The sequence below is a fragment of the Podarcis liolepis genome, assembly GCF_965112155.1.
Source record: "Podarcis liolepis genome assembly, chromosome: 11".
NCBI classification, from domain to species: domain Eukaryota; kingdom Metazoa; phylum Chordata; class Lepidosauria; order Squamata; family Lacertidae; genus Podarcis; species Podarcis liolepis.
The window spans coordinates 39,773,573-39,800,545 of NC_139565.1; the positions used below are offsets into that span (position 1 = coordinate 39,773,573).

At 42.5% G+C, this 26,973-nt stretch overlaps 1 protein-coding gene across 3 annotated transcripts in view; it reads right to left on the minus strand.

Annotated features, from left to right (window-relative positions):
• CWC27 (CWC27 spliceosome associated cyclophilin) overlaps window positions 1–26,973 on the minus strand; it is a 113,862-nt gene that overhangs the window by 31,287 nt on the left and 55,602 nt on the right. For all 3 annotated transcript variants that reach the window (XR_014517071.1, XM_083465361.1, XM_083465362.1), the window contains one exon: window positions 8,524–8,627. Coding sequence is in view for 2 of the 3 variants with exons in the window: in XM_083465361.1 (XP_083321487.1) it covers window positions 8,524–8,627 (104 nt within the window). In the remaining variant the exon portion in view is untranslated. The remainder of the gene's footprint in view (window positions 1–8,523; window positions 8,628–26,973) is intronic.

Genomic DNA, 26,973 nt, shown 5'->3' on the forward strand with positions numbered 1-26,973 from the left:
GTGGAAATTGCATGCATGCAGGGCGCCGCGTTGCCATTGCATTGCACTGCACTCCATGCAACGCCTGCACGCATGCATTGCCTTGCACGCCCGCCAAGGGGTCTCCCCGCGGTCCGATGCGTCCCCTCTGGCGCGGATGCAGCATTGCAAAAATAACACCCCCCCGACGCAGCCCTACCTGGGGGGCAGCCTCCGCCTCCGCCTCCGCCGCTCCGCCTCCGCGGGGATCCCCGGGCTCCATCCTGCCGCCCGATCTCCGCGGGGGCGCAGGCAGGCTGCGTGGGGTCTGCGCGGAAGAGCCCCTGCCCGCCCGGCCGCCGCCGCTGCGCTCATTCCATGGCCGGGAGAAGAGAGCTTCAAACAAAACGCCCGCCAGGCCACGCTGGGAAACGTAGTTCGCGCACCCTGCGCGGGCGCGGAGCCCAAAGGTGAGGGGACTACGGATCCCGGCAGGCCCCGCGCCGGGGACGGAGGGGGAGAGGCCGGGTGCAGGGATGGAGGGACGGGTGGGCGAGCGAGTGAGTGAGTGGCAGCCGCCAAGCCTTGGCCGAGAGCCAGGAAGGGCCTCCCCGGAGGAGGAGGAGGGAGGCGCAGAGCGGGAGGGAGGGAGGGAACCCCAGGGGTCATCTAGTGACGGCGCCCCAATCGAAAATTTGAATTAAAAAAAAAATCTTTCAAATTTTTTAATTTTTCCCGCGGCACACTAGGCAACATCTCGCGGCACACTAGTGTGCCGCGGAACAGTGGTTGGGAAACACTGCCCTAAACTACCTTTACAATGAAACTAATTATTCTGAGAAAGAAGACAGACATACAATGTTGCAACCAGAATGATACTTCAGGCATGGTTTTTAAACAATTATGGGGCACAGAAACTTGAGGAACAAAATGACACTAGCAGAAGATCAAACGACAGATAATTATAGGGGGGAAAGCAATGCACTAGGTTGCAGATTAGTAAATCTATACTGAACCCAGATGTCAATTTTTTAAAATGGATGGCACAAGACCTAAGGCTGACAGGTCTTTGGAGAGACGGCTGCTTGCCCCAAACAGAAAAGGGAAATAAAAACACAGAGAGAGAGAGCTCTGTTTCATATTTACAGTCTCAACTGACAGACCTTTTGCCCTTAGGGCAGCAAGAGGTGGGGGAATCTCAACTGAGAATCTACAAAAAGAGTGATAAAAATGAAGACACTTTACACTGCACTGAAAACCCCCCAAGGGTTTCTCATATAATATAACCCAACAGATATTTAAAGGTAATGAGCATGAACTAATTTTCAGACAAAGGGGAGAAGCCTTTTCTGTTTGTATATGGAAAATCTCCCTCACTCCTTTTTTTAAAAAATTCACACTGAAATTATTTGCCAAAATCCACATGTAATATCCCCTCAAAACCCTTTTAAAAAAGAGCAGGTGATATTCAATCCATACTTGCCTAAATACTATGAAGTATCAGGGCCAGAAAGAATTGGACAGTGAAAAAAGGAACCAGAAGCAACTGATGCTAACTGTATATTATTAAGTACCTCATTTCTAGTAAACATAGCTGCAATGTGTTTTGAGGATCTCTATTCCCTGAGGAGAAATCTAAAACTGCTTCATATGCCATTAAAGTGGATGCAAGTGTTATTTAATGAACATCGTCCAGCCTTCCTGTAAATTATGTTGCAAACCTATGGTCTAACCATGCCGGCTGGAGCATTTCAGTATTTTATGGAATCAGAGTTAAGAGGTACCTCAAAGGCAAACTAGTCCAACCCCAGCCAATATGTGAAACCCACAACTACAGCATCCCTGACAAGTAGTCATCTAGCTTCTGCTTGTAATGAAGAAGAGTTCGTCGCATTCTGAGGCAGCCCATCCCATATTTCAACAGTTCATACTGTCATAAAACTCTTCATAATATTTAGATGAAATAACTTTTAAAAATTTCAGCCTGTTCTTCCAGGTTCTACATTCTATGTAATAGCCCTTCAAATGTCTTAAGATGGCTCTCATGTCATTTCTTAATTGTCTCTTCTCCAAGGTAAACATACCAAACTCCTTCCACCTTCGGTCATAGATTTTGATCTTCACCATTTTTGTTGCCCCTCTCATGCTAAATCAGAATTGTTTACAAAATATAAGTCAAACAAAATATGTTAAAGCCAAACTCCTTAGACTTAGGACAGCGGAAATTTTTCTTGTTCAATCTTGTTTGGAGAGCCACATCTCTAGCAATATCAAATTAATCCAAATAGCTGTGGATCCTTAGGCCTAAATCCCTCTGCAATTGTCCTTCAGGTGCCCCCTGTCTCCAGATGCTACATATATCCTGGTCCAAATCTCACTTGTACTGACCTTTCCCTCCAGTCAAAAAAAGCAAGTTTGGTTGGAAACCAAACATATAAACAAGGGATAGATATATTTTAAATAAATAAATGAGAACACCTGCCAGTTATGATCTGTCCTTGAAGCTTTCTGCAGTACAGCTTATTCCATTTCTTATCATGGACAAGCTTCAAGTAGTCCACATTTATCTATAGCTGTTAATATGACCACTGCTCCCCTTTCTGAGAGGAAAAAAAAGAAAGAAACATTTTCCTTTGCAGGAAATTCCAAAAGTTCTAAGGAGCAAGAAGCAGAAGGAGCAATTTATCATAATTACAAGATGGACTTATTTATCAAATTTTATCATAATGGTTAAAACTATCCCTGTATATTACAGTACAGGACTTTGGCTTTGTTGTTGCTTTTGTAACACAGGCAAACTAGCAGTCCAGTCCATTTGCTTCTAAAACAACTGAAATAATATCAGGGGATATAAATGACACAATGGGACGAGTCTCTGCTTTCCTTAACAGTTCCAGATAATATTTCTGTATAGCAAGAGTTAGTGATGCGTAGTGGCTAGAGTAGCCTTCCCCTACCTGGTGCCCTCCAGCTATTTTTGACTACAACTGTCATCTTCCCTGATCACTGGTCATAGACAGGAATTGTAGTCTAAAACAATAGGGTAGGGAAAGCTGTCTGAGAATAGGACTGAGAAGACATGGCTCTGATTTCCCATTCACATACGAAAGCCATTGGGTGACCTTGAGCCAGTCACCATCTCTCAGCCTAATTTACCGTGTTGTAGTAACGATGAAAGGGGGGACCTGGAAGAACCATGTATGCCACTTTGAGTCCCTTCAAGGAAAGGCAGAATAGACATGCAATAAAAATAAATAAAATATAAAGGGTTAGAGGAGGTAGAGTTTATTTAAGATCTTGTATCCTAACAACTAGTCCTTTATAAAGGCTCCCAAGGTAGCTCAGAATAGGATTTAAAGATACAGTATCAGAAGACTAATTAAATTAAAGCTTCTCATTTAAATAAAAGAAGAATATATGATAGTATATTAGATTTTAAAATGGGGTTTCAGAGTTTTTAGGGGTTTTTGAATGTTTTATGTAGATTTTCAATTTCATTGTTCTGTATGGGACAATGACAATAAAGATATCGTATATCGTATAATAGAACAGTCCATCAACAATCAAAACAAACACCAGGAACAGATCTCACAATTCACCAAAAGACTGTCTAACCAAAAAGATCTAAGTAACTTACAAGGAGTGGTGGTGAGTGGCCGGCAGAGGGAACTCCCACTAAGATGGCCCTATCTAAACTCAGATGTTCTCCAAGGTCCTAGCCCAACACTCTAACCACTATGTCACACTGGTGTAGTGGTTTATGTTCCTAGGGACCAAGAGGGGACCCAGGTTCTGTGCAACACACATGAGCTTGATGGGAAGATCTTTGTTGCTGGGATTAAGGTGGGTCAAGTTTGACAACAAAGTAGTGGCATCAACATGAATGCTGGCACCAAATAAGGAATAATGATTCTGATCAGCCCCTCAGCATTTGGTTCTGTAGTAATCTGATGGGACAGTGTTGACAAATCTTGAAACATTGCCAGTCCCTTTATACAAGGAGTACGTGAAATTATTATTGCCCCCCAGGCTATTTTCTTTCTTTCAAAAGAGGAAGAGATGTAACATAATGCGCAAAACGGTTGCTGGAAAAACCACCACCACAGGTACTTTCAAGGTAAACCTCAGAGGTGTTGATTTCAGGTGACTGACATAAAACTCAAAATAAACCTTTAGAAGATGTAGTATAATATACAGTCATAAAGCACCAAAGGGCTGGAAAGAATGAGGTAGCTAATGGGGATGAGCTTGAAGATTTGGATTTTCGCAAATTCTGGAGTGAAGGTGACCTGGTCCACACTTCCTAGACTAATGTGTGAATCAGTATACTTCTTCAGATTTCACACTTCAATTCTGTAATACACTTCCCAGCTCAACCCCTCCCCTTAATACATATACTGAAATAAAATATGTAGTTAAATATGAATTTTAATGTGATATATCTGTGTGTGTATTAAGATTGATATGGAAATGGAGCAGACTTCTGAATGAAGAAATGTGTAATACTATCATGAGGAATTGGTCTCTTTCCAAACTTGTGTCAATTTCCAACTGGCTGTGCTCACAGGTACTGCTGGGAGTCAAAGGTGCTGCTGCGAGTTCGAGTCTAACAACATTTGGAGGGCACCATATTGGCTACCTCTGCTCTAATTACTACACCACCCTTTCTTAATCTCTGCCTTCACCACTTGCAAATAAGCAGGAGCTGGAATTAACCCAGTCCCACTAATATATATATATTATATATATAATATATATATATTTTCCCAGTAGTGATGTATGGAAGTGAGAGCTGGACCATAAAGAAGGCTGATCGCCGAAGAATTGATGCTTTTGAATTATGGTGCTGGAGAAGACTCTTGAGAGTCCCATGGACTGCAAGAAGATCAAACGCATCCATTCTTAAGGAAATCAGCCCTGAGTGCTCACTGGAAGGACAGATCGTGAAGCTGAGGCTCCAGTACTTTGGCCACCTCATGAGAAGAGAAGACTCCCTGGAGAAGACACTGATGCTGGGAAAGATGGAGGGCACAAGGAGAAGGGGGCGACAGAGGACAAGATGGTTGGATAGTGTTTTCGAGGTTACCAGCATGGGTTTGACCAAACTGCGGTAGGTAGTGGAGGACAGGGGTGCCTGGCGTGTTCTGGTCCATGGGGTCACGAAGAGTCGGACACGACTAAACGACTAAACAACAACAACAACAACAACATATATATATATGTTACCTGACTGGCAGGAATGGATTTACTAATGTCAGGTCTTTTACACACACACACACACACACACACACACACACACACACCTCTGAGGTAGTGGTAAAATAGGACAGAGAAGTAAGTTACTGCTCAAATGTATAAAGGCATATCATTTTGCTCAAGAATATTCTTAGCTTGTTCCCCTTGAAAGTACCTGAGTGCATATTACCCATAACAGATGTGATAGGACATCTTTTAAGGCTTAAGATTAACATTTTTTTCCATTTTCTAATAAAAATCATGTGTTTTAAAAACACCATGCTCCATTAGATACACAAATATGGATGCAGGCATCTCAATTTCTACATACACAGCTCTGTTACTGATTTCATCCAATCTTAAGATGGCTCTTAGAAACTTCTAAATGATTGAACGTGACCTCCAAGTTGCCTGGGGTGTATCTCAAATAACCACTGGTTTTAATCCTCTCTTTATTTTCAAAGCTCAGGTTGCCTTTTCTAGTCTAAATGTTGTCAGTTCACAACTGAGGCATTGTTTTGATAATGCACCAGAAAGGAACTGACACCTTACCTTTCTGAAAGCAGATTAGAAAATTTGCCTAAACCTACATCTGTATGGGGCTCAGCTTTATTGGCTGCCGAGCTGAATAAAGCACAAAAAACTCAAAGACACAAGAGAGGGGATTTAGAAATATAATTTAGCCAAGAGGAAACAAGAAAAATAAGAGAACCAGCCCACCGAACGCTGGATAAGTGAGACGCAAAGTGAGTCTCAGGATAACTTATGGCAAGCCTTTACAGAAAAAAAGGTATGCCATCGCTACTGTTCTTTAATGGTAAAAAAGAGTGAGATGCGGAATGTCAGATTGTATCATTTTATATCTTCTTAGATATGCATGCATGAGGCTGAAAATATTTCATTTCGGGAGCCAAAAATATCTAAGATGGTGCCATCCACAAACTCTGGGGCTTTCCTCTTCTATCTTGCCTGGTCTTGTAGTTAGATAGGCCTCAACATGGCCCTGTGGTAGATGATCCCTTTCTATTACTTCACCTGACAGCTATCTCACACTGGGATCCCCAAGCCTTCTACTTTAGTTTCTGAGTTCAGTCATCAATGTGTGTCTGCCCATGTCCATTCAATTTCACCTTCACTGGACTTGGTGATCACCAGAGTCTCCGCCTACATCTGAGGGAATCCTTTGGGAGTTCTCTCTTCTTTGACTCCCTATAGTACAGTGGGGGGGGGGGGAGGTAACAGTGGCCCACCAGCTCCCATACTTTCATCTTATTTTGTTATAAAAATATTAATATACTGCTAGGTCATAGAAATATATCAAAGCGGTTTACAGCAATAAAGCAAAAACTATACAATAAAACCGTAAAAAAGTTAAAAACAGACACCAATTAAACCTTATGGAAGGATGTGTTCTTAACTACCTGTATAGGCCTGGCGGAATAGAAATTTTCCAGAAGGCACTTGAAAGTTGGCATAGAAGGCACCTTTTGTATCTTAGCTGGTAGGATATTCCACAGGACTAGGCTGATGACACTAAGGACTCATATTCTTGCTGTTGTCAAATCAGCCTCACCAACTCGGGGAACGACTATGCAGAGGATCTCAGAGGGTGAACTGGGTTTAAGGGGACCCTGTGTCATGGTTCAGTTCATGGCGATCGAAATCTCGGCTGGGGACGTCGGGACCGGGGGCAAGATGGTGGGGTGGGAGCAGGAACAGGAGTCCAGAAGCTGGGAGTCAGAAAGCAAAGAGTCCAAGGGTCAGAGAACCGGGAGTCAAGAAGCCAAGGGTCCGAGGATCAAGAAGCAAGGAGTCACGAAGTCAGGGGTCCGAGGATCAAGAAGCAAGGAGTCACGAAGTCAGGGGTCCGAGGATCAAGAAGCAAGGAGTCACGAAGTCAGGGGTCCGAGGATCAAGGATTCAAACGCAGCAAGACAGGGAATGTGTTGCTGTGGCAAAGAGCTGAAGGGAAAATGCTGACCTTATATCCCTTCCCGGCTCTTGCCACCAGGTGCTGTGAGTTACCAATCGGCCTCAGCTGTGTGGCAAAGCCTTGCCTCTTCAGAACAAACTTAGGAAGGCCCCAGTCCTGCAGAGTCCTATTGGTCACAAGGCCTGGCTCCTGCACACACACCTGACACCGTGAACCTAAATCGCTGAAGGCTTTGTAAATACAATAAGCTTGAACCTGGTTCGGTAGTAGATGAGTAGTCAGTGTGGCTGTTTTATCAATGGTATAACACGTTCTTGACCAGAAACCTCCTTCAGCAGTCTGGCTACCTTATTCTGCACCCGCTACAGCTTCCAAGCCAGACCCAAGGGCAGCCCCACATTGAGCGCATTACAGTAATCCAGCCTCAAGGCTACCAGCGCGCCGTCCTTGACTACTGGTCATACTGCCTAAGGCTGATGGAAACTGGAGTCCAACAACATTTGGCGGGCCATCCCTGCTATAGTTTAAGTACTCCAATCTTTCTTCACCGCTTTCCCAACAACAACACATTAGGCAGGGTGTTAGCTCTGCTATGGCAAGAATATCCTCTTTCTCCTTAGACTAAGTATTACCAAAACAGCTGACAAAGGACGTTCTGGCCCAGAAAAGCTTATGACACAATATGTTTGTTCATCTTTAATGTGCCACAAGGCTCTTTGTTGTTTTTATTTCAGATGGCGTAACGTCAGCAATAACCCCACTGTTTAAATTAGGTTTATGAAGTCTGACTCTTGCACGCATTCTGTACCATACAGTCAGAGGTATTTTAATGCATTTTTAAACCCTGGGCTGTTTTGGCAGCGAGATTACAAAAGAAAGACTGAAAGAGGGATAACTTTTGTATTTTGGTGGCTTTTGCTGCTTCAGCAGCAGAAGATGCTGGCATGGAGCATAGGAATTAACACAGTGGGGTCAGATGATGTAAATTATAAGGAATAAATAAGGAATAAATAAGTTGTCATGGAAGTGCTACAGTTCAAGGAAAGACAGAATAGAGATGCAATAAAAATAAATAAAATATAAAGGAATAGAAGAGATCAGGACACAATACTTTATTTAAGATCTTGTACCCTGACAACATTTTAATAAATAATTCTGTAAAAAGTATTGTTGGGAGAGACACTCTAAATTTAAATCAACAGACTAGCAAGGGAAGGTTAAATATGGGAGAATACCTGGCTGGGAATTCAGCACTGAGAAAAGTTGCATTTTTTGAACACAGGATGAATAAGGTATTTGGATATCTTGAGGATACTTGGCACCATGTCCTCCTGAGAAAGTTATTCCATTGCATTGGTATACAAGTGTAAACATGTGTTGCCTTTATTATCTCTTACCTTCAATTTTATTCTCCTCTAGTTTGGAGGCATTTTCTTCTTTCTTCTGCTTTGCTGCTAACAGTTCACGTTTCAGCTGGCGCACTTCCTTCCGTAGGTCCTCACTACAGAGAACAATGTTGAGATAAATTCAATTTTCTTAGAAAGTAAAGCCACCCAGAAGAGACAAAGATAAGACCCAGTAAAACTGATAAAACATATGGAGTACAGCAATTCATTTCTGCCAGATTTGGCCTATCAAGTTCATTTTAACATTTTATATCCTGTTTAATTTCAAAACTCTTGATACAGTTAACAAAAAACAAAACAAACCTCAGAACAGGTTTGGGGTGAGTGCAGGGGGAAGAGAACTTTCTGTAGTGTTGGGAAAATTCATGGTATTGATAATATGTTAACCCAGGGGTCTGCAACCTTTAAGACAAAAAGAGCCACTTGGACCCGTTTCTGAAGGGAAAAAAACTGGGAGCCGCAAAACCATTGTGACATTTAAAACAAATATATCTCTGGAGCCGCGATCTGACAGCGAGCGGGAAGGTGACGTTGGGACGGTGCGTGACTAACGCACGTACCGCCCCCATGCGACGTCACAGCCAGTACAGCGCCCGCCACAGTGGAGAGTGTCGGGGCGCACAATACGCTTCCTCCCCTCGCTAGTATCCGCCCCGGAGCTGCGGCAAAGGTGTAAAAGAGCCACATGCAGCTCCGGAGCCGCGGGTTGCAGACCCCTGTGTTAACCTTAGTACTACACTGAATACAACTCTATGTTTTGGGATGTACACCCATTAGTTCCCTCTTCTTCAGCAGAATTTCCCCTTTCCTTCCCTTGTTGACTCCTAACCATGGTCCAGTGTTACATCTGCACCAAATGCTAAGTAACGTTGATACTATTAAAGTTCCCCCTTTGTTACCAGACCTGCTGCAGCACCACTGTACACATGCAAATGAGCATGTATCTTACAGGTGGAGAATTGGCTACATTTACTCCTGGGATCTTTACTAGAGACAATTGCGAACACACAAATAGAATTGCTTGTGATTGCATGTGCTGGGATCAGTGCTAATTCATGCAGCAGAGGCTTTCTCTGGGGACCACCATGATGCTCTTACAGCTCAGAGTAAAGCTGAATTATACATACAGACACTCTTAAGGGAATGTACAGATCCAGATGAACCAAGCTTTTTAGCAATACAGGCAACTTGCAACTTATGTGCTTTTATCTTGTTTATTTTCAACTGTACATACTTGATGCGTGGAAGGCAGAGAGCTTAAAAGCTCTTTTTGTACAGGGTTTTCCTGGTGCGGAAAGAGCTTTTAAGCTCTGTGCCTTGCTTAATGGGCTACTGGAGGCTCTTTTGACATCTTACGAGATCATGGGCGGTCCCATGAGATCTTGCAAGAGTTTCAGTGCACCAGATCCGGAAGGTAAATTGCTCACATGGGGGCGATTCCAAAGGGGTTGTTTTGACTATACACTATTTTGGCTTTTCATGCTATCCACCAAGGGGTAACCCTCTTTTATGAGTTACCTGTATCTAATGTTCCAATTGTGATATAGTCATACTTCGGGTTAGATGTGCTTCCAGGTTTCGCGTTTTCAAGTTATGCTCCATGGCGACCAGGAAGTAACGGAGCATGTTACTGCCGGGTTTCGCCGCTCATGCAGATGTTCAAAATGACATCATGCGCAGAAGTGGCAAAACGCAACCTGCGCACACACAGACACGTCCTATATTTTACTCAGGATGCGAACAGGGCTCCGGAACAGATCCCATTCGCATCCAGAGGTACCACTGTAAACTGATTGGGTTAGCTATAAGATCAAGTGAAATGATACCATCAGTCTGTCCAGAGTAACCCTATTTGGTCCACTCTGTGCTTTGCCAACTGAGGACAGGATGTCCTGATTCTGTGGAGGATGGAGGCAAAGAGAGATCTACTTTAGGTAGGCCTCCTCTGTCGAAGCATGCTCCCGGTGGTAAAGGAGCAGATTCCATGGAGAAAGTGGGAGGGAGAAACAGGGACGAACAAGGGTCAGAGTGTTGGATTAGGGAGACAAGTCCCAATGTTCACTCAGCTTACTGAGTGGACTTGGGTCCCCTATCTCTCAGCCTAACCAAAGGATAAAAGGGGAAGGGGGTCTGAATGAACTACTTGGAGCGAACCAGGATATGTGAATTAATGAAGATAATGATACTAATAAAACTGAAACAGTGACTAATACATACAACACATGACAATGGATCTTCTCTGTTATTATGTAAACAGCACTTTGTCACAGAAAAGCAACCTGTTTCTCTTTGCAAAACTTTGGCAACCTCTGGTTACTCTTTCCAGTAGACATGAAGGATTATGCAGGCAGAGTGGGAAAGCTTTCCTGTCAACCCCAAGTTATTTTGTGGGCTAGCATGGTGAGGTTTCAGTATTGCTGTCTACTCAGTACCTGTGCATTATATGGATAAAGCAATGACTTCATATTCCAGGATTATCAGTCTGGCACTTTTCATAAGTACCCCATTCACAGTTCACCACCACAGAGTTAAAGATCATCACTCAAGAGCAAGCAGCCAAGTCCGGAATAATGGATGAATTAAAGGGCATTGACAGAGCTGTGGGGTGAAGCTTACACTGCACATTCCTACATTACGTCCAACTGTAGCTGTTTTCTCCAACCTTTCATAACAGTAATTCAGCATCGTGTTAACCCACAGAAACTAGGATGACAAAATGAGATTTAAGCAAAGGATCCTTATTTCTTCTTTCATTTGCAAAGGAATGACTTCTTATTTCTTGTAATGGGCCAACTGGTCTATATTATTCCTATGTGACATTTGCAACATATTTTATTAATGGTAAAAAAGACAAAGGAATAATTTCATGACACATAAAAATAAATCACTGAACAGTGGATTTAGAATTACAGGAATTAGAAGAATTACAGGAGAGCAATCTAAGGCTGAAACCCTATATATAAACACGTGGGAATTACCATTCAATGGGTAGTTCCATTGAATTCAGTGGGATTCACTCAGAACAAGCACACAATTGCGTGTACAGCCGTACCTTGAATTTCGAACAGAATCCATTCCGGAAGTCCGTCAGACTTCCAAAACGTTAGAAAACTAAATCGCAGCTTCTGATTGGCTGCAGGAAGCTCCTGCAGCCAATCGGAAGCTGCAGAAGCACTGTCAGACATTTGGCTTCCAAAAGAACATTCGAAAACCGGAACACTCACTTCCGGGTTTCCATCGTTCAGGAGCCGATTTGTTCGGGAGCCAAGGCGTTTGAGATTCAAGGTATGACTGTAATGCTTATTTCTTTGCTTGGGCATGAGAAAGCATTCAGGATCCATCTAAACGGACCTTAAACCATCATTCCATCTCCCAAGGAAATCACAAAAACTTTGTGTGACAAGGCACTGCCACATTTTCACCCAACTAAAAACCCCCAAGATTAAGATATAAAACATTGATATAAAATCCATAGGTTAGATATACTATTAGCAAAGACATTTGCTTTAATTGTATGTAACAGATATAAGCCAATACTTATCAATAGCCAATGACCCACCCCAACCTGAGCTTATACAATGTACGGCTAAGCAGAGCTGGGCAGAAAGTAGACACTGTCTAATTTTCAGTAGCCATGTTAACAGTTGTTGGGATTTATTAGGTAGACCTTAATCTGATCAAGTAAGAATCAAGAGTGTGTACTCTAGGTAAGTTAGAACAGTTTAATTATACCTTAAAATAGGGTTGGGGAAGCTGTTACTCTCCGATATAGGACTACAACGCCCATCATCCCTGACTATTGGCCACACTGCCCGGGGCTGATGGGAGTTGGCAGTCACAAGAGCATCTGGAAGGCCACAAGTTCCCCATCCCTTAAGAGATTGATCCTTGGAACACACTTTAAACTGCATGTGCTCTTCCCTGTTAAAATGCATTGGTAGCCTCTGGCAATTCTACAAAAAGAAAACAAACTTGGCCAAACAAAACTCATTTGCAGCTCTTTCAGATCTTTGGCTCCAAAGAAGTTGCTCTGCTCCCCTCCAGTTACCAGTTCTTTTCTTTCAGCTCCTCTGCACTTTAGCTATATTTACCAAGACTGATAATCAATCCTTTACATGCCTGGAAGACGGCTGCGGTCTGCAAGAGAGCTTCTCTTGCAAGCTCTAACAATCTCAGAAGCCTGCTCCATAGTATCTTGTAGCAGGGCCTTTAGTGTGGCTGCCCCCATTCTATGGAATAGCAGTCCTGATGAGATACGACAGACGCTTACTATCTTTCACTTTCTGGAAACAATGAAAGACCTTTCATTTTGCAGCTGGATAAGTGGAGCCAGTTTTGTTTTAAACAGATTTACTTTTTGTGTTTCTAACTGTTTTATTTATATTGTGTAACATCTTAAGACAGCTGTAGAGAAGGTGATTAATAAACTGATGATGATAAGAACAATTCAGCAACCACTGTCTCCTTCATTGGATGCATTAGGAGACAAACACTTTAAATCCTCCTTTTTCCAGCATGGCTATTGTGTAGAAGTACCCCAATGTGTATTTGAATGTACATATTTCTCAGAGAATTCTTGCTTCTCTAAGGGGGCACTGCAGCTCAATGGCAGAACACATGCTTCACGTACAAAGGTTCAATCCTAGCATCTCCAGGTAGGGAGACTTTAGTCTTGAACCTTGGAAAGCTTCTGACTGTCAGTGTTGGCAATACTCAGCTAGGTGGCTCAGCAGTACGGCTTGTTTATAAGGCTGTTTCCTACGTCCCAGTTTATCAGGACCCCTCCCTCCTTCCCTTTTCTACTACGAAACACATGGCAAGGCCAAACCTGTTCGGTTTTCCTGATCCTACCTCCCATGCAGAAACTGTTGCACCATGGCACTATGTAATCTGATTGTGTCAGGGATAAAATAGCTACTTATCTCTTAATACAGGAAACTGTTTAAACAAGTTGTGATTAGAAGAAACACTTTGCTTTGTCAAAACAAATGATGACATCAAGCCATTCTTTAAATCTTGTGTGGAAAAGAAACAATCTGGTGTAAATGAAAGTCTCATGGACAATTGGATGCCACCGACACAATTGGAAGTACGGTGGAAGCCATCTTGAAGGAAGCACAGAATTAAATGGCTTGGTGTCTCCACGTACCATTCAATGATCTGTTGATCTATGTGCAGGGACACAGAAAAGTATTAGGATTTGGAGACTGATATGGTTTCTCTCTTTATGGTCCTGGGAAAAGCCAGAATATGGAAATTATCTCAACCTTGGAAAGAGAGACTCAGACTGGCAGGGCCCTTCATTGTCCTCTGCTACTCTGCAATGAGTGAGTTAATGATTCTGAATGACACACAAAAAGAGCTTTAACAGGTCAGTGAACATAGGACTTCTATAAAGTCCAAGCATTGGGTCACCTAGCTTAGCACTGTCTACAGTGACTGGGAGTGGCTCTCCAGGGTTTCAGGCAGAGGTCTACTATGCCAACCCTACCTAAAGATGCCAGGAACTGAAAATGGGACCTTCTGCATGCAAGCTGATGCTCTATCATGGAGCTATGGCCCTTCCCTATGTGCACTCAGAAAGTGACCACATTCTGGGATCAAGCCACTTCACCTCACACTGAATTATCACCCCAAGACAAATGGTATGAGCCTGGATAGCTCAGTTGGTTAGACCGTGGTGCTGATAACACCAAGGTTGCAGGTTCAATCCCTGTATGGACCAGCTGCATATTCCTGCATTGCAGGGGGTTGGACTAGATGATCCTCAGGGTCCCTTCCAACTCTACAGTTCTGTGATTCTGTGATTCTGTGATTCTGTGATTCTGGGATGGGCTTTTGCCATGTCTTCCAGTGGGGTCACATGCTATTCTGGGGCTGGTGTGGGGAGGAGAGCAAAGCCTGGGGCAACCAAAGTGCATGGATTAGAGCCTACAGAGTCAGAAGAAGAAGAAGAAGAAGAAGAAGAAGAAGAAGAAGAAGAGGAGGAGGAGGAGGAGGAGGAGGAGGAGGAGGAGGAGTTTGGATTTGATATCCCGCCTTTCGCTCCCTTTAAGGAGTCTCAAAGTGGCTAACATTCTCCTTTTCCTTCCTCTCCCACAACAAACACTCTGTGAGGTGAGTGGGGCTGAGAGACTTCAAAGAAGTGTGACTGGCCCAAGGTCACCCAGCAGCTGCATGTGGAGGAGCGGAGACGCGAACCCGGTTCCCCAGATTACGAGACTACCGCTCTTAACCACTACACCACACTGGCTTAAATTTGTCTTAAATTTAAGACAATCCTGCACCACAGGAGCACACGAGTCTTTCGGAACAACCAAAACATGACAGAGATATAGATGTCCTATACCTGCATGTGTAATATGTTAAATGTCCACTGTACTGTACTTAAAATAAGTTGGCAATAGGGCCGTGCATTGGGGTTGGCCTCAGCAAGCAGAGGCAGGAAACCTCTCCATGACCCAACCCTCCCCACATTCATAATTTCCGTCTATATCACCTCTACCAGCTGCACACTGACAGAACGTCTTACTCAACAGGTCTCATCGCTGACTAGTTTAGATTCATTTGGCAGGCTAAGGAAGATGAGTTACTTACAACCTGGAGCAAGGCCAAGCCTTTGCTCTTTGTCAAGTACTTAATATTTATTTTTTACTTATCGTCAAGTGCTTTACAAATATTAACTAAGACTCATAGCAACCCTTGGAGGCAGGCATTCTTCCTACTGAAATTGGGAAACTGCTGCAAAGAAAAAAATAAATTCTACAAATACTGACTACAAGACCGTAGATTTAAAGGTGTCATCTGTGTCCTGGAAATTTTATGGATCTTTGCCACAATATTAAGCTCAAGGAACAGCTATTTTGAAAATGCATCTGTCCAGTTTATGAAGCAGGAACTTCTGCCTCTAGACGTGGATTGCTTGCAGGCAGGGAGGATATATTGTTCTAGAGACTTGCATCTGCTTATTGAGAAAAGACAGAGCCCTCAATATGAGAAACATAAATTATCAGGATAAAAAATAAACTAATAACTGACCAACTTTTCCCACACTCCTTTTGAGAGAAATTTTATCTGAATTTGCACCAAACATTTCTCCCTTAAAATATAAATGAGAAACATATAATTTAAGCCCAAACTGAAAGGCTACCAAACGTTATTCTCTGCATTCAGGGCTGAGTAGCCATAGAAAGTCATTTCACCTTTCTGCATCTAAGTTTTCCCATTTATAAATAAGATGTTTTCTGTCTGGATTGGGCTCTCAATATGTAAAAACACTTTTAGTATTAATAGCTTAGGGTGGATCAGCCACTAGACACTGTAGCTTACATGCTGTATTTTGCACTGAAGTCACTTCCACTTAGGATAAAAAGATTCCTTGTTAGGATCCTGAGCTCACGCACACACATTCAAAAGGAAGCTTCACCAGCTTAGTAGGAAATAACATATTAATAGCTCATGACAAATTGGACGTGCATTTGTGAGAGTCTTAACCAGTCTCATGAACATCAAGTTCTGGAGTGAAGCTGTTGAAAAGCATGGTTTTCAGCACTTACAACATGTAGAAAGTACTGTAATGAAATGCTACACTACAGGCACAGAAGCTCATCCGCTGTCACCTTAGTGAATGCTGGAGATCGTAGCTTATTATTATGTTTTTCTCTGCAACTCTTTTATGTCCTAGAAATGCAACACCATTACTGTGGTGCTTTTATTAATGTAGCATCTGCAAAATAAAATATTGTGTTTTCAGAAAACATAAAATAGTAAAGTAAGGGTATGCCAGTATCTTCCAATTAACAGAGGTGAAGTGCTGTAAATAGTCTATATATGTGCCTAGTGATCTCTTATGCCGTATACCTCGCAGTCCAAACCTGAGATCATCATACATTTAATTCAGTTTAGGCAATAAACTTTCTCATTTACATATTTTAGTCACAATGAACATAGGAAGCTGCCTTAGGCCAGCTCCAACGAATTCTCCGTCTAGTTCAGTATTGTGGAGATGCCTGGGACTTCCTGCATGCAAAGTGTGCACTCTGCCACGAAACTATGGCTCCTTCTGCCCAAATGCTCTACATATTTACTTCACTATTGATCACAAAGTTTGGTTAGTCATTTTCAGATGTACTCTGGGCATACAGAAGCTTAATACACACGGAAAGTTATAGGAATATGGGATCTCCAGATTCCTGCCAACAATACACTGAGAAAACTATTGAATGAGGTTTTTCGATAACACTGTGTTTTTCTCTAATGATACCTCCCCCCCCCCCATTTTTTAGGGCCACATTACACTTGCAATACAGCTAGTTTCTTCCTTTACAAGATTTCTCCAGTGAACTGGGCTGTACACAGACAGGCATTTCCGTAAGTGGCTCACACAGACGTTTCCCCCATGCAATCCCACACACGGAAGGGATTAAATGAAGACACTGGTGCAGTTAGGTAATTTTAGACTCTTGACTTAATGGTCTTAAAAGGCCCACCCCCCCACCTCTTTAGATTGTAATGTGCATTACTTCACATTCTTCTGCATTTGGTAAGCTAGCCTTGCTGTGATTAGCGAGCTTTGCTGCTAATTCTGTTGAATTAGTCCTACCCTGGCAGCAACCCTGCATAGAGGAAAAAGTAGCCAGTTCTTAGAACTAGAACTGATATCTATGGTTGCCAGCAGAAAGGCCTACTTTAGAGACAAGAGAAGGCATGAAGGCTGTTTCACACCTGCTTGAAGCATCTCTGATGCTCCAAATGTCCAGCTACAAAAATGTGCTAAATCTAACCATGCACAGACTAAAGGAGCTGCAGAGATGCAGCGAAGACAAGAAGAGCAGAATCACCCCTTATAATCTAACTAGAATCACTCTGGCCAGGCTTGGCAAGCGCAGGCTATCAGCCAGCTGTCTGAGCTTGCAAAGCGCTGCGCCTTTGCCGACACAGTTCAAGTTCAAGCCATGCAGGCAAAAATGGATCATCCAACATAATTATGACCTCAGGTGATTGACGGGAGAGTTACCCCACCCACCTGTCATACTTGGCCTGCGGGGGATGGGGAAAAATAAAAATATGGGCCACTGGCCAGATCCACTTCCCTACTTGTTATGCAGTGGGTGCTGTTTTATAATGAATTGTAGTTTTATGGTCCTTCTTGATTATTTGTTTGTGTGTACAGTGGTACACACGCCTCATGTTACATACGCTTCAGGTTACAGACTCCGCTAACCCAGAAATAGTACCTAGGGTTAATAACTTTGCTTCAGGATGAGAACAGAAATCGTGCTCTGGATGCACAGCGGCAGCGGGAGGCCCCATTAGCTAAAGTGGTGCTTCAGGTTAAGAACAGTTTCAGGTTAAGAACAGACCTCCAGAACGAATTAAGTACTTAACCCGAGGTACCACTGTACTGCCTTGTGTATAACAGGTGGTTTACACATATTTAAATAAGTAAATCTCAGCTTTAATTTGACAGGATGTTTTTGAACCTAGATTAAGACGTTAGCGTTAGCCACAGGCGGTACTAATGCTTTCTAAACCTTGGTTAGGGGTAGGGAGGGGCAACCTGCCCCAAGGAGGAACCAAGGACGGGGAGGGAACAGGTCAGCTTATGTAGATGGTTTCCAATTTATAAATATTTTATTCCCCTTTTTTGCTGTTATCTACCCTTTGTGAAAGGCAGGATAGAAGTGTTTCAAACAAACGAACACACAAGCATGCTGCATTAATAATAGCAGTTCTATAGTGACCATGTAGGTAAGAATTTAGACTCACAAACATTAGAAAACCAAATTGCCTGGGTGAAATAGAAAAATGTTACTATACTACTATTAGCTTCTAAAAAGCTGGACCATACAGAAAAGGCTGGCTCAACATCTTGAAAACAAGATCTCTGAAAATAAGGCCATAAATGGCTTATTCATAAAAGTCTTAAGAGTAAAGTATAAATGGAAGTAGGTGGCACAAGCAAAATGGAAACCTAGCCTTTTGAGTGATGGCAACATACATCATAACCACAAGAGTATCCTTCCTGTCTGTTTCCACCCTCTGCAACAGTTTTGCAATGCAGTATGCTGTGCTTCTGAAAGCAAAGTTATTTCTACCCTGACAACTCAAACCTTTCCCCCTCAGAGCTCTAAACAAATATAACTCAACAAGGGAGCTTATGCATCTTTGTAAACTCATGAATGAAAGACCTCCATTCATTGTGGAGCAGCAGCAGCAGCAGCAGCAGCAGCAGCAGCAGCAGCAGCAAATAAAAACTACTGATTAGGATGTAAATAACAGAATGAGAAGTAGTAATAATGGCTGCATGAATTCCTTGGTACTCAAGTTGCCCAATTACTAGGTTCCGAGGATGTGGAAGCAAAATTTATCTGTAGTACAGAAACTTCTTGATCTCAGGATAGAATTCTTAGAATAGGGATCAGCAAACATTGGCCAAATCAGACACCCAAAGGAGCACCATCTGGTCCCACAGTTGCCAGTGAAAATAGATACATTCAACAAATTGTTTGAAAAAATATATCCTTGGGCACAGACAGAGAATGACAGTTCAAATCTCCAATATGTATGGTGAATAACAGTTATGATTGCCATATGTACTTCAAACCCATGGTCTTCTTCAGTGGTACAGATGTTAAAAATAGTAAATTAGTTACTCCAGAGTTTGATTAGGCAATTCAGACTTGCAGTGATTAAGTCATGGTGTTCATATACAAATATATTACATTTCCGTTGCTTATTCAGAGTGCCCAACCTTTTCTCAGGATGTATCCCATGGAGGGCAGAGGAGAGAACTGATGTGAGCACATCTTGATATGCACATGTACCAACAACTCATCAGCAACACTACAAAAGACTTGTCACTTGCTTACACAAGTGGTTGGCATGAGAGCTTGTAGTTTGGATGTCACAGGAAACTACGGTTAGCTTAAAATTGAATGTGGATACTTCAAATTACCTTCTATGGGTTCAGTGTGCCTGGGGAAGAGGGCACACTCCTGCAAATGATGTTACATCTACACTGGCTCACATTATCAATAATCAGTACAGTATTATGCAGTAAACAACACTGCATCATTACAAAACTGAATAATATAATATACAGAATAATGATAAAATGACAAACTACAAACATTACAAACTAGAAAAGAAGAGCAGTTTATTCCCCACATTCAAAACATATTTTGGTGAATAAAATATACATCTTTCAAACATGAACTCTTAAGTAACAACTTTATAACAGAACAATAAAAACTCTGGTTTTTAATATATCTTTACTCAGTGTTACCACCCCTACAACACAGACAATGGTGCAGGGGGAAAACAGAGAGATAATGAAGGAAATGATATTCAGCTGGGAGTTCACAGCTTAACCTCCTCACCACACTATACTAGGTCTTGTAGGTAAGGAACTGGTTCACCAGAGAGTGGGACATTATGGCTAAAACCCGATTATTGTGCCAGCAGATGTAACGGGACTTCCCTTCCCCTCTCTTCCCTATCCCTTTTAGCTACATGTGCCCCCCAATTTGCTTCAAGGGGTCCCCTAGCTTTCCAGAGTGTTGGGCTCACGTGCACCTCATCACTGTGTAGCCAGTAAGAGGAGTTCATTTAAAAAATGTCTGTTTTAAACTAGCCACAGTTCTCTGAACCATGACAAACTGCAGTTAACCTACAGTTAGTTAAAACAATCCAACAAGTCATAAAAGCCACCTTTTAATCACTTTGGCAACTTGTTTCAGCTCACCATAATGTACATTAACCACTATTTAGGGTAGGGGCACAATGCTAAACTGTGGTTAACTGAAATCAGAAACAGAAGCTTCCACTTTTCTTTTTGAGGCTGCACCAGAGGCAGACAGGAGCACGAGTTCACAACTTGTGCACTCATCAACAAACCATTGTTTAATAATAGAAACACCGCCACCCGACCCCACCCCACCCCTATCCATCTTCCCTCTCTCCACCCCGTTTCTTTTTTCTTTTCTTCTCCCCCTAATGCCTCAACAACAAATGAAACGGATTTGTAAAAATGTTACATGAAAAAAAAATACTAGGCACTACACTTCTGTAAAACAAGAAAATCCTGAATAAAATATATATTTAAAAAAAAAACACCAAACCATTGTTTATTGTTGCATCTAAACTCAGCCAATGTGAACGGGCAAAGTTTCACCACAACTTTAGGATTTCATGGGGTGCTTTTCTTCTGAAATTCATTGTGCATGCTGGTTCTCAATCACTGTTTTGAAACCCAACACTAGTTGTATAGTAAAGGTAAAGGGACCCCTGACCATTAGGTCCAGTCGCGGACGACTCTGGGCTTGCGGCGCTCATCTCGCTTTATTGGCCGAGGGAGCCGGTGTACAGCTTCCGGGTTATGTGGCCAGCATGACTAAACCGCTTCTTGTGAACCAGAGCAACGCACGGAAACGCCATTTACCTTCCCGCCGGAGAGGTACCTATTTATCTACTTGTACTTTGTGCTTTCGAACTGCTAGGTTGGCAGGAGCAGGGACCGAGCAATGGGAGCTCACACCGTCGCAGGGATTCGAACCGCTGACCTTCTGATTGGCAAGTCCTAGGCTCTGTGGTTTAACCCACAGCGCCACCCAAGTTGTACAGTAAGAATGACTAAACCCCAGTCCACTTGTCTTTAAAGGGTGTGTTCCTACCAAGCAGCTTGAGTCTATGCTTATTTTAGTACCTCCTGAACGTAGGAGACAGTAGCCACCTGGTACTTAAATCTTGACAAACAAACACAGATCTTCCTTTTCTGGGATCACTCCTCCTTTGACAATCCATCCTTTATTTAATTACTTTAATTACTGTTAGTGCCTAGTCATTTGAGGCAGGATCCTCACCCCTTCCCTTGAGTGGTCTTCCTTTTTTTTTCTTTGGAGGGCCGCTCCACACCCACACAGCAACGTTGCAAGCTGCTTTTCAAAATTTCTCAGAATTTCAAAAATGGCTTGCTGCAAGCTGTCGCAGGAAGCTGCTGCAAGAGGTAAGCACAAGGCCTTTCTAGATGCACAGTTAGCTCTCCAGACTGCGGCCCAAATAAATGAGCACACCGAAAAACAACAAACTACATTAACTCAATTAACAGCAGACTATAAGCCTATGCAACAAATAACGTCTCCTTGGAACATGGATAGAACACTTGCTATTAGCTTTTGCCTGCTGTTTTCCCAACATCTGACAAGAATTTGCAACAGATGGAAGTGATTCCACACTGAACAGCACACCCTTCATGTTCGCCAGTCTGCTGACTTAATCACAAACATACTGGATCTGCTGAAACAATAGCCTTGGAAAGGGTATAGGCTCAGCCTTTTCGTGGCCCTGAAATACTGGAAAAGACACTGCATCCTCACTACCAGCATGAACATCTTGGTTTAATGTCAAGCCACATTACAGTCTCGTTCCAGATATTCTGCACGCCGAGGGACAAAAAGGGGGCAAGACACCCGTCTCTCCCCTGCTTTATCCAGCTCAAAGTCCTACTGTGGAAGTTTCTTTTGTATAACTCCTATGTTTTACAGTATTAGTCAGCTGCCTTTTTCAGACTTAGCTGTGGTTTTTGTTTAAATGGGTTCTGTATTTATTGTTGTATGTTTATGTAATTACATTTTTGTACTTTAGATCCCACAACTGGGATCTACTGGGAAGAAGGGCAAGCTGTATGGAATAGCAGTAGCAGTAGTAATAATACCAATACTATCATCATCAGAGATTTTACAAAAAAAGAAAAGAAAAAAGTACAGTAGTAAGAGAAGCCTACGAAGCACAAGATAAGATAAATTGTTTTTAATATTGTGTTTTAAATGCTGTAATCCGCCCCGGGGAATCTCAGAGTGAAGGATGGGTAATAAATAAACAATTATAATAATCACAATAAAGTACAAGTTCAGCAGACACAATTATTGAAAATCCACCGCAGCAGTTATACCATCTATACAACTTCATACACCCACGCATCACACACACTGAAGGCAACAGGAATGTGGTGTTTTCACTACGAAGTTCAAATTCCAGCTTGACAACAAAGTTCACCAGATGGCCTTGGGCTAGTCGCTATTTCTCAGACTAACATATCTCACCAAGCTGTTGGGAGGATCAAATGAGATGACCAAACTCTCAGAGGAAAAGGCAAGATAAAATTCTGCTTTTAAAAAATGAATCAACCCCCAGACTTCTGATCTGACACTTTAAAATATAATTTGTCTCAACATTCATACAATGAAACCTGGAAGCCACCTCCCATTAAATTTAATGGAAAAAACTAATTAGAACTATTCTGCATCTGTTGACATTAGGTAGTCACTCGAGTATGTTTAGCCCATGTGGTGCTTATCTCAACTTATTCTTTAAACCGGCAGGACATGGTTTGTTCACAAATAAAAGAGCAAGACTTGCCATACATTTTCAAACCTGTGGTCATTTAGAGGAAGCGCCTAAATAAAGTGCCAATGCTATGCTTAAATATTTTCTTTTGGTTGCAATACATGTATATCACCACTGACTTTTGTTACACTGAGGACAAAACAACCAGAGGCCTACCTAGGTGCCGGCGAAACTGGCCCATGCCAGGAGTGTATGCCCAGGGGGAGGAGTGGCAAAACTACCTATCAGGCTATGGAGTGTATGGTGTACAGTGAGGGGGGGAAAGTATTTGATCCCCTGGGCTTGGGCTTGGTCTTGGTCATGGTGGCTACTTTGGAATCTGCTGGATTGATTGCTTCTGTCAACAGGTGTTTTTTGTACAGGTACTGTAACGAGCTGGGATTACAGGTAAGACCTCTCCCTTACAGCAGGCGCTTCTAATCTCAGCTCGGTACATACAGTGAAGATACCAGGTAGCCTGACATCTGGCTGGTTGATAGGGGATCAAATACTGATTTCACTCATTATAATGCACATCAATCTCTGACTTTAGTCTTCTGGGTTTCTGGAGGTTTTCCTGTTGTTATTCTGTCTCTCACAGCTACAATAAACCTACCATTAAAATTATGGACTGGTCATTTCTTTGTCAGAGGGCAAACGGGCAAATTTAGCAGGGGATCAAATACTCCCCCCTCACTGTATATGTGTACAACGACATGCCACTGCAGTTGTGGTCTAGATCAAAAGTGGGAGAAGCTTCCCATTCTTCTTGCACCATGGCACAAAGGTGTGCAGTAAAGTGTTGCTGTTTTCCTGGGGAGAGTGCCAATACAGCTTCTTGCCGGGGACACCGATAAAACTTCTTGCCAATGGCACAAGGGATCTTAGGTACACCTCTGCATACAACAAAGCCAAAAGCAACACAGATTACATCACCAAATATGTCACTACCAAAAAATGTCATCAGATCCATTCCCTAGTTAGAGCATTTCCTAACCTATTATAACAGCTACAACACTCTTACCTTTATCTGTTATACACTCCATTACTACCTGGAAAAAAGAATGCCATTTATGTCTGCCTTGTTTTTCAGTGTGTTTTTTGCAATACATCAAGGACTCCGCTACGTTAGTAAAGAAAAAACGATTTGAATGCAACACCAGAATGCACCAGAGAGAAGAAAATCTTAAAACACAGTTTTCCATAGGTATTTTTTTCCTTTTGTTTTAACGATCTAATTTCTGACTTATTTATAGTGATCTTCCCTGTGTTTAGATCCACCCCAATACTGTTTAACTGTGGCCCAGAACCTTGTGACCCTACCCCCAAATCCACCTTTTCTCCAGAAAACAACTAATATATTTTTATGGTGTTAACTTTCTTCCTGGCGTTGTCTGCCCCTTGACTGGGTTTCAGCTTCCTTCCCCTAAAGCAGGTGGATCACAACACTCCCTACAAACATGCGTTGGGGGAAGCACAAACGCAGCACCCCGACTTAACTCTCACGTGTCCTTTTCTCACCCATTGCTAACGCTACAGAGACTACATGGCACAAGGAGGAGCAAGTGAAACCCTTGGCACAGTGGCAAAAAGGCATGGTTCCAAGGCATTAGACCTGTGTAAGGAGGGCCGGTGAGTTTCAGTTTCAGTTTGACACCCACTGGCGCAGTTTAAGCGCCAGGAAGAAAACTGCTGGTTTTGTGATGCTCATTACAAAGATTCAATATGGCAAGTGCATTTGCAGACACTTGTAAACACATGAACACATTTAAGATGAAAGTGTGAAAGTCACAAATTAATTGGCTGAAGGGTAGTTTTTATTAAAAGGAAACAAAAAACAAAACTCCCTCAGTATCACAAGGACACACATTCTGCCAGGTCACTGAGAAGGCAGATGCCACTAAAGCTGTTCTTTAGTGTGGTGTAGTGGTTAAGAGCGGTAGTCTCGTAATCTGGGGAACCGGGTTCGCGTCTCCGCTCCTCCACATGCAGCTGCTGGGTGACCTTGGGCCAGTCACACTTCTTTGAAATCTCTCAGCCCCACTCACCTCACAGAGTGTTTGTTGTGGGGGAGGAAGGGAAAGGAGAATGTTAGCCGCTTTGAGACTCCTTAAAGGGAGTGAAAGGCGGGATATCAAATCCAAACTCTTCTTCTTCTTCTGTTCTTCATATTTATATGCCATAGCACCTCAGCTTACGTTCGGGTAACATAAACTTCGGGTTGTGAAAGTGGCAAACCTGGAAGTGTTTCGAGGCACGCGCATGCACAGAAGCGCTCTACTGTGCCACATGCATGTGCAGAAGCGGTACCTCCGGTTGCGGAAACCTCGGGATCCGACTGGAGCTCTGGAACGGATCACACCCGCAACCGGAGGTACCACTGTATTTATGTATATGCATTATTTATTTACGGGCAATTCCCCATTTGCGTGTCACTTGCATTCTGAGGTACCATGCACGATGGCAGAGTGTGTAAGGCAAACCTGCTCACTTTCGGTGTTGAAAACGGCGTGCATGTCGGCGGTTGCATGGGTGCCAAATGCAAACAAATGGGGAGTTGCCTGTGCTGCCGCATTAATAAAATATTCTCTGGGCAGTTTACAGTTAAAAAATTAAAACCGTAAAGCACAGAAATAAAATATAAACAGCAGAAGAATAAAATCCAAGAAAAGCCACTGCATTTTTATTTAAAAAAAAAAAGCTGAGAATGAGTCCTGCTTGTGGCTGCCCACACAAAACTTTCACTAGTGCAACAGGGAATTCTCCCCCCCCCACGCCCCCCAAAATTGGTTCTGAGGGTTGGGAGAACCCAAGCACAGTGCAAAGCAAAAGGAGAGGAGAGACTCTAAAGGTGCTCTCAAGGTCTTGGCAGGTGTACGTGGGAAGGGCCCATCTTTCAGGTAACCTGGTCCCAAGCCACTCAGGGCTTTGTAGGCCGAAATCAACAGTTTGATTTGGGGAAAGGAATGAACTGGAAGCCAACGCAGACAACAAAGCATTGACATAATATGATCATATTTCCAGTCCCAGTTAACCATCTTGCTGCCCCATTTTGGAGCAGCTTAAGCAGCATTCTACCTGCCTGATTTACAAAGGAACATAACCCTATAGCAAGAACCGCCTATCATCATTTGTATATTGATCTATTAGTATTACCGTTAGTAATATCATTGTGACAGTACATGTGCTGAGTTAGCAGATATTTTGAGAGAGTAAGAAAAGCTTCACACTTCAGTTCTCAAGAACTATTAAGACGCTTTTTAAAAAAGAGGGTAAAAAAGAGGGGCATTAAGATAAATAAAGCAAATATACTTTCCTTAAAAGGGCTCACAGAAGTTTGGTATTCAACACCTTCATTTCGTTCTATGGTAAATTTCTATGAAACCTTAGATTCTAATGAAATGGGGGGGGGGGGAGCTGCGGAAAACCACGAAACGCCTCCAAATACTTGCAATGTTTTTGTATTACGAGACTGTTATTATTTCTTACTCCAGGAACCTTGAGCCACATTATCTTCGTGTATTTAATCAAAAGGTATAAGTGGCTCACTTTACAGGAAAGGAGAATGCCAAAAAACTGTACAAAGCGACAAGAAAATAGGAGGGGGGAGAGAACTTACCTTATCTAAGTTTGTTAATTTAACATGGCTTAATCACTGCTTCTCACTTTCTAAATACATTACAACAATATTTTTGTATATAGACTGACAAACCTATTTTCACTGTTTTTGTTATTGCCTGGTCATATGCTACAGGTAAGTGGCCAAGTCTCAGCCACATGGCCGGAACATTTGAAGCATCTTGCCACAAAACAATCCAGTCTTTGTTGAATGCAGCAGCCTGCTAGCAGAATTCTTTAAAATGAAATCATTGTGTCAGTTTATTGAACTTGCAGAATTGCATTGAACTTCTACAAAGTTAATTTCATTTCAGGACAGACTAAATAAGAGTTATGTAAAATGGGTTTCATTTCAGATCATGACTGAGCTGTAGGATGTTGGTCAGCCACAAAAAGCCAGACAGGAGCTTTGTATCCCCAGAGGTGTTGTAAATCACG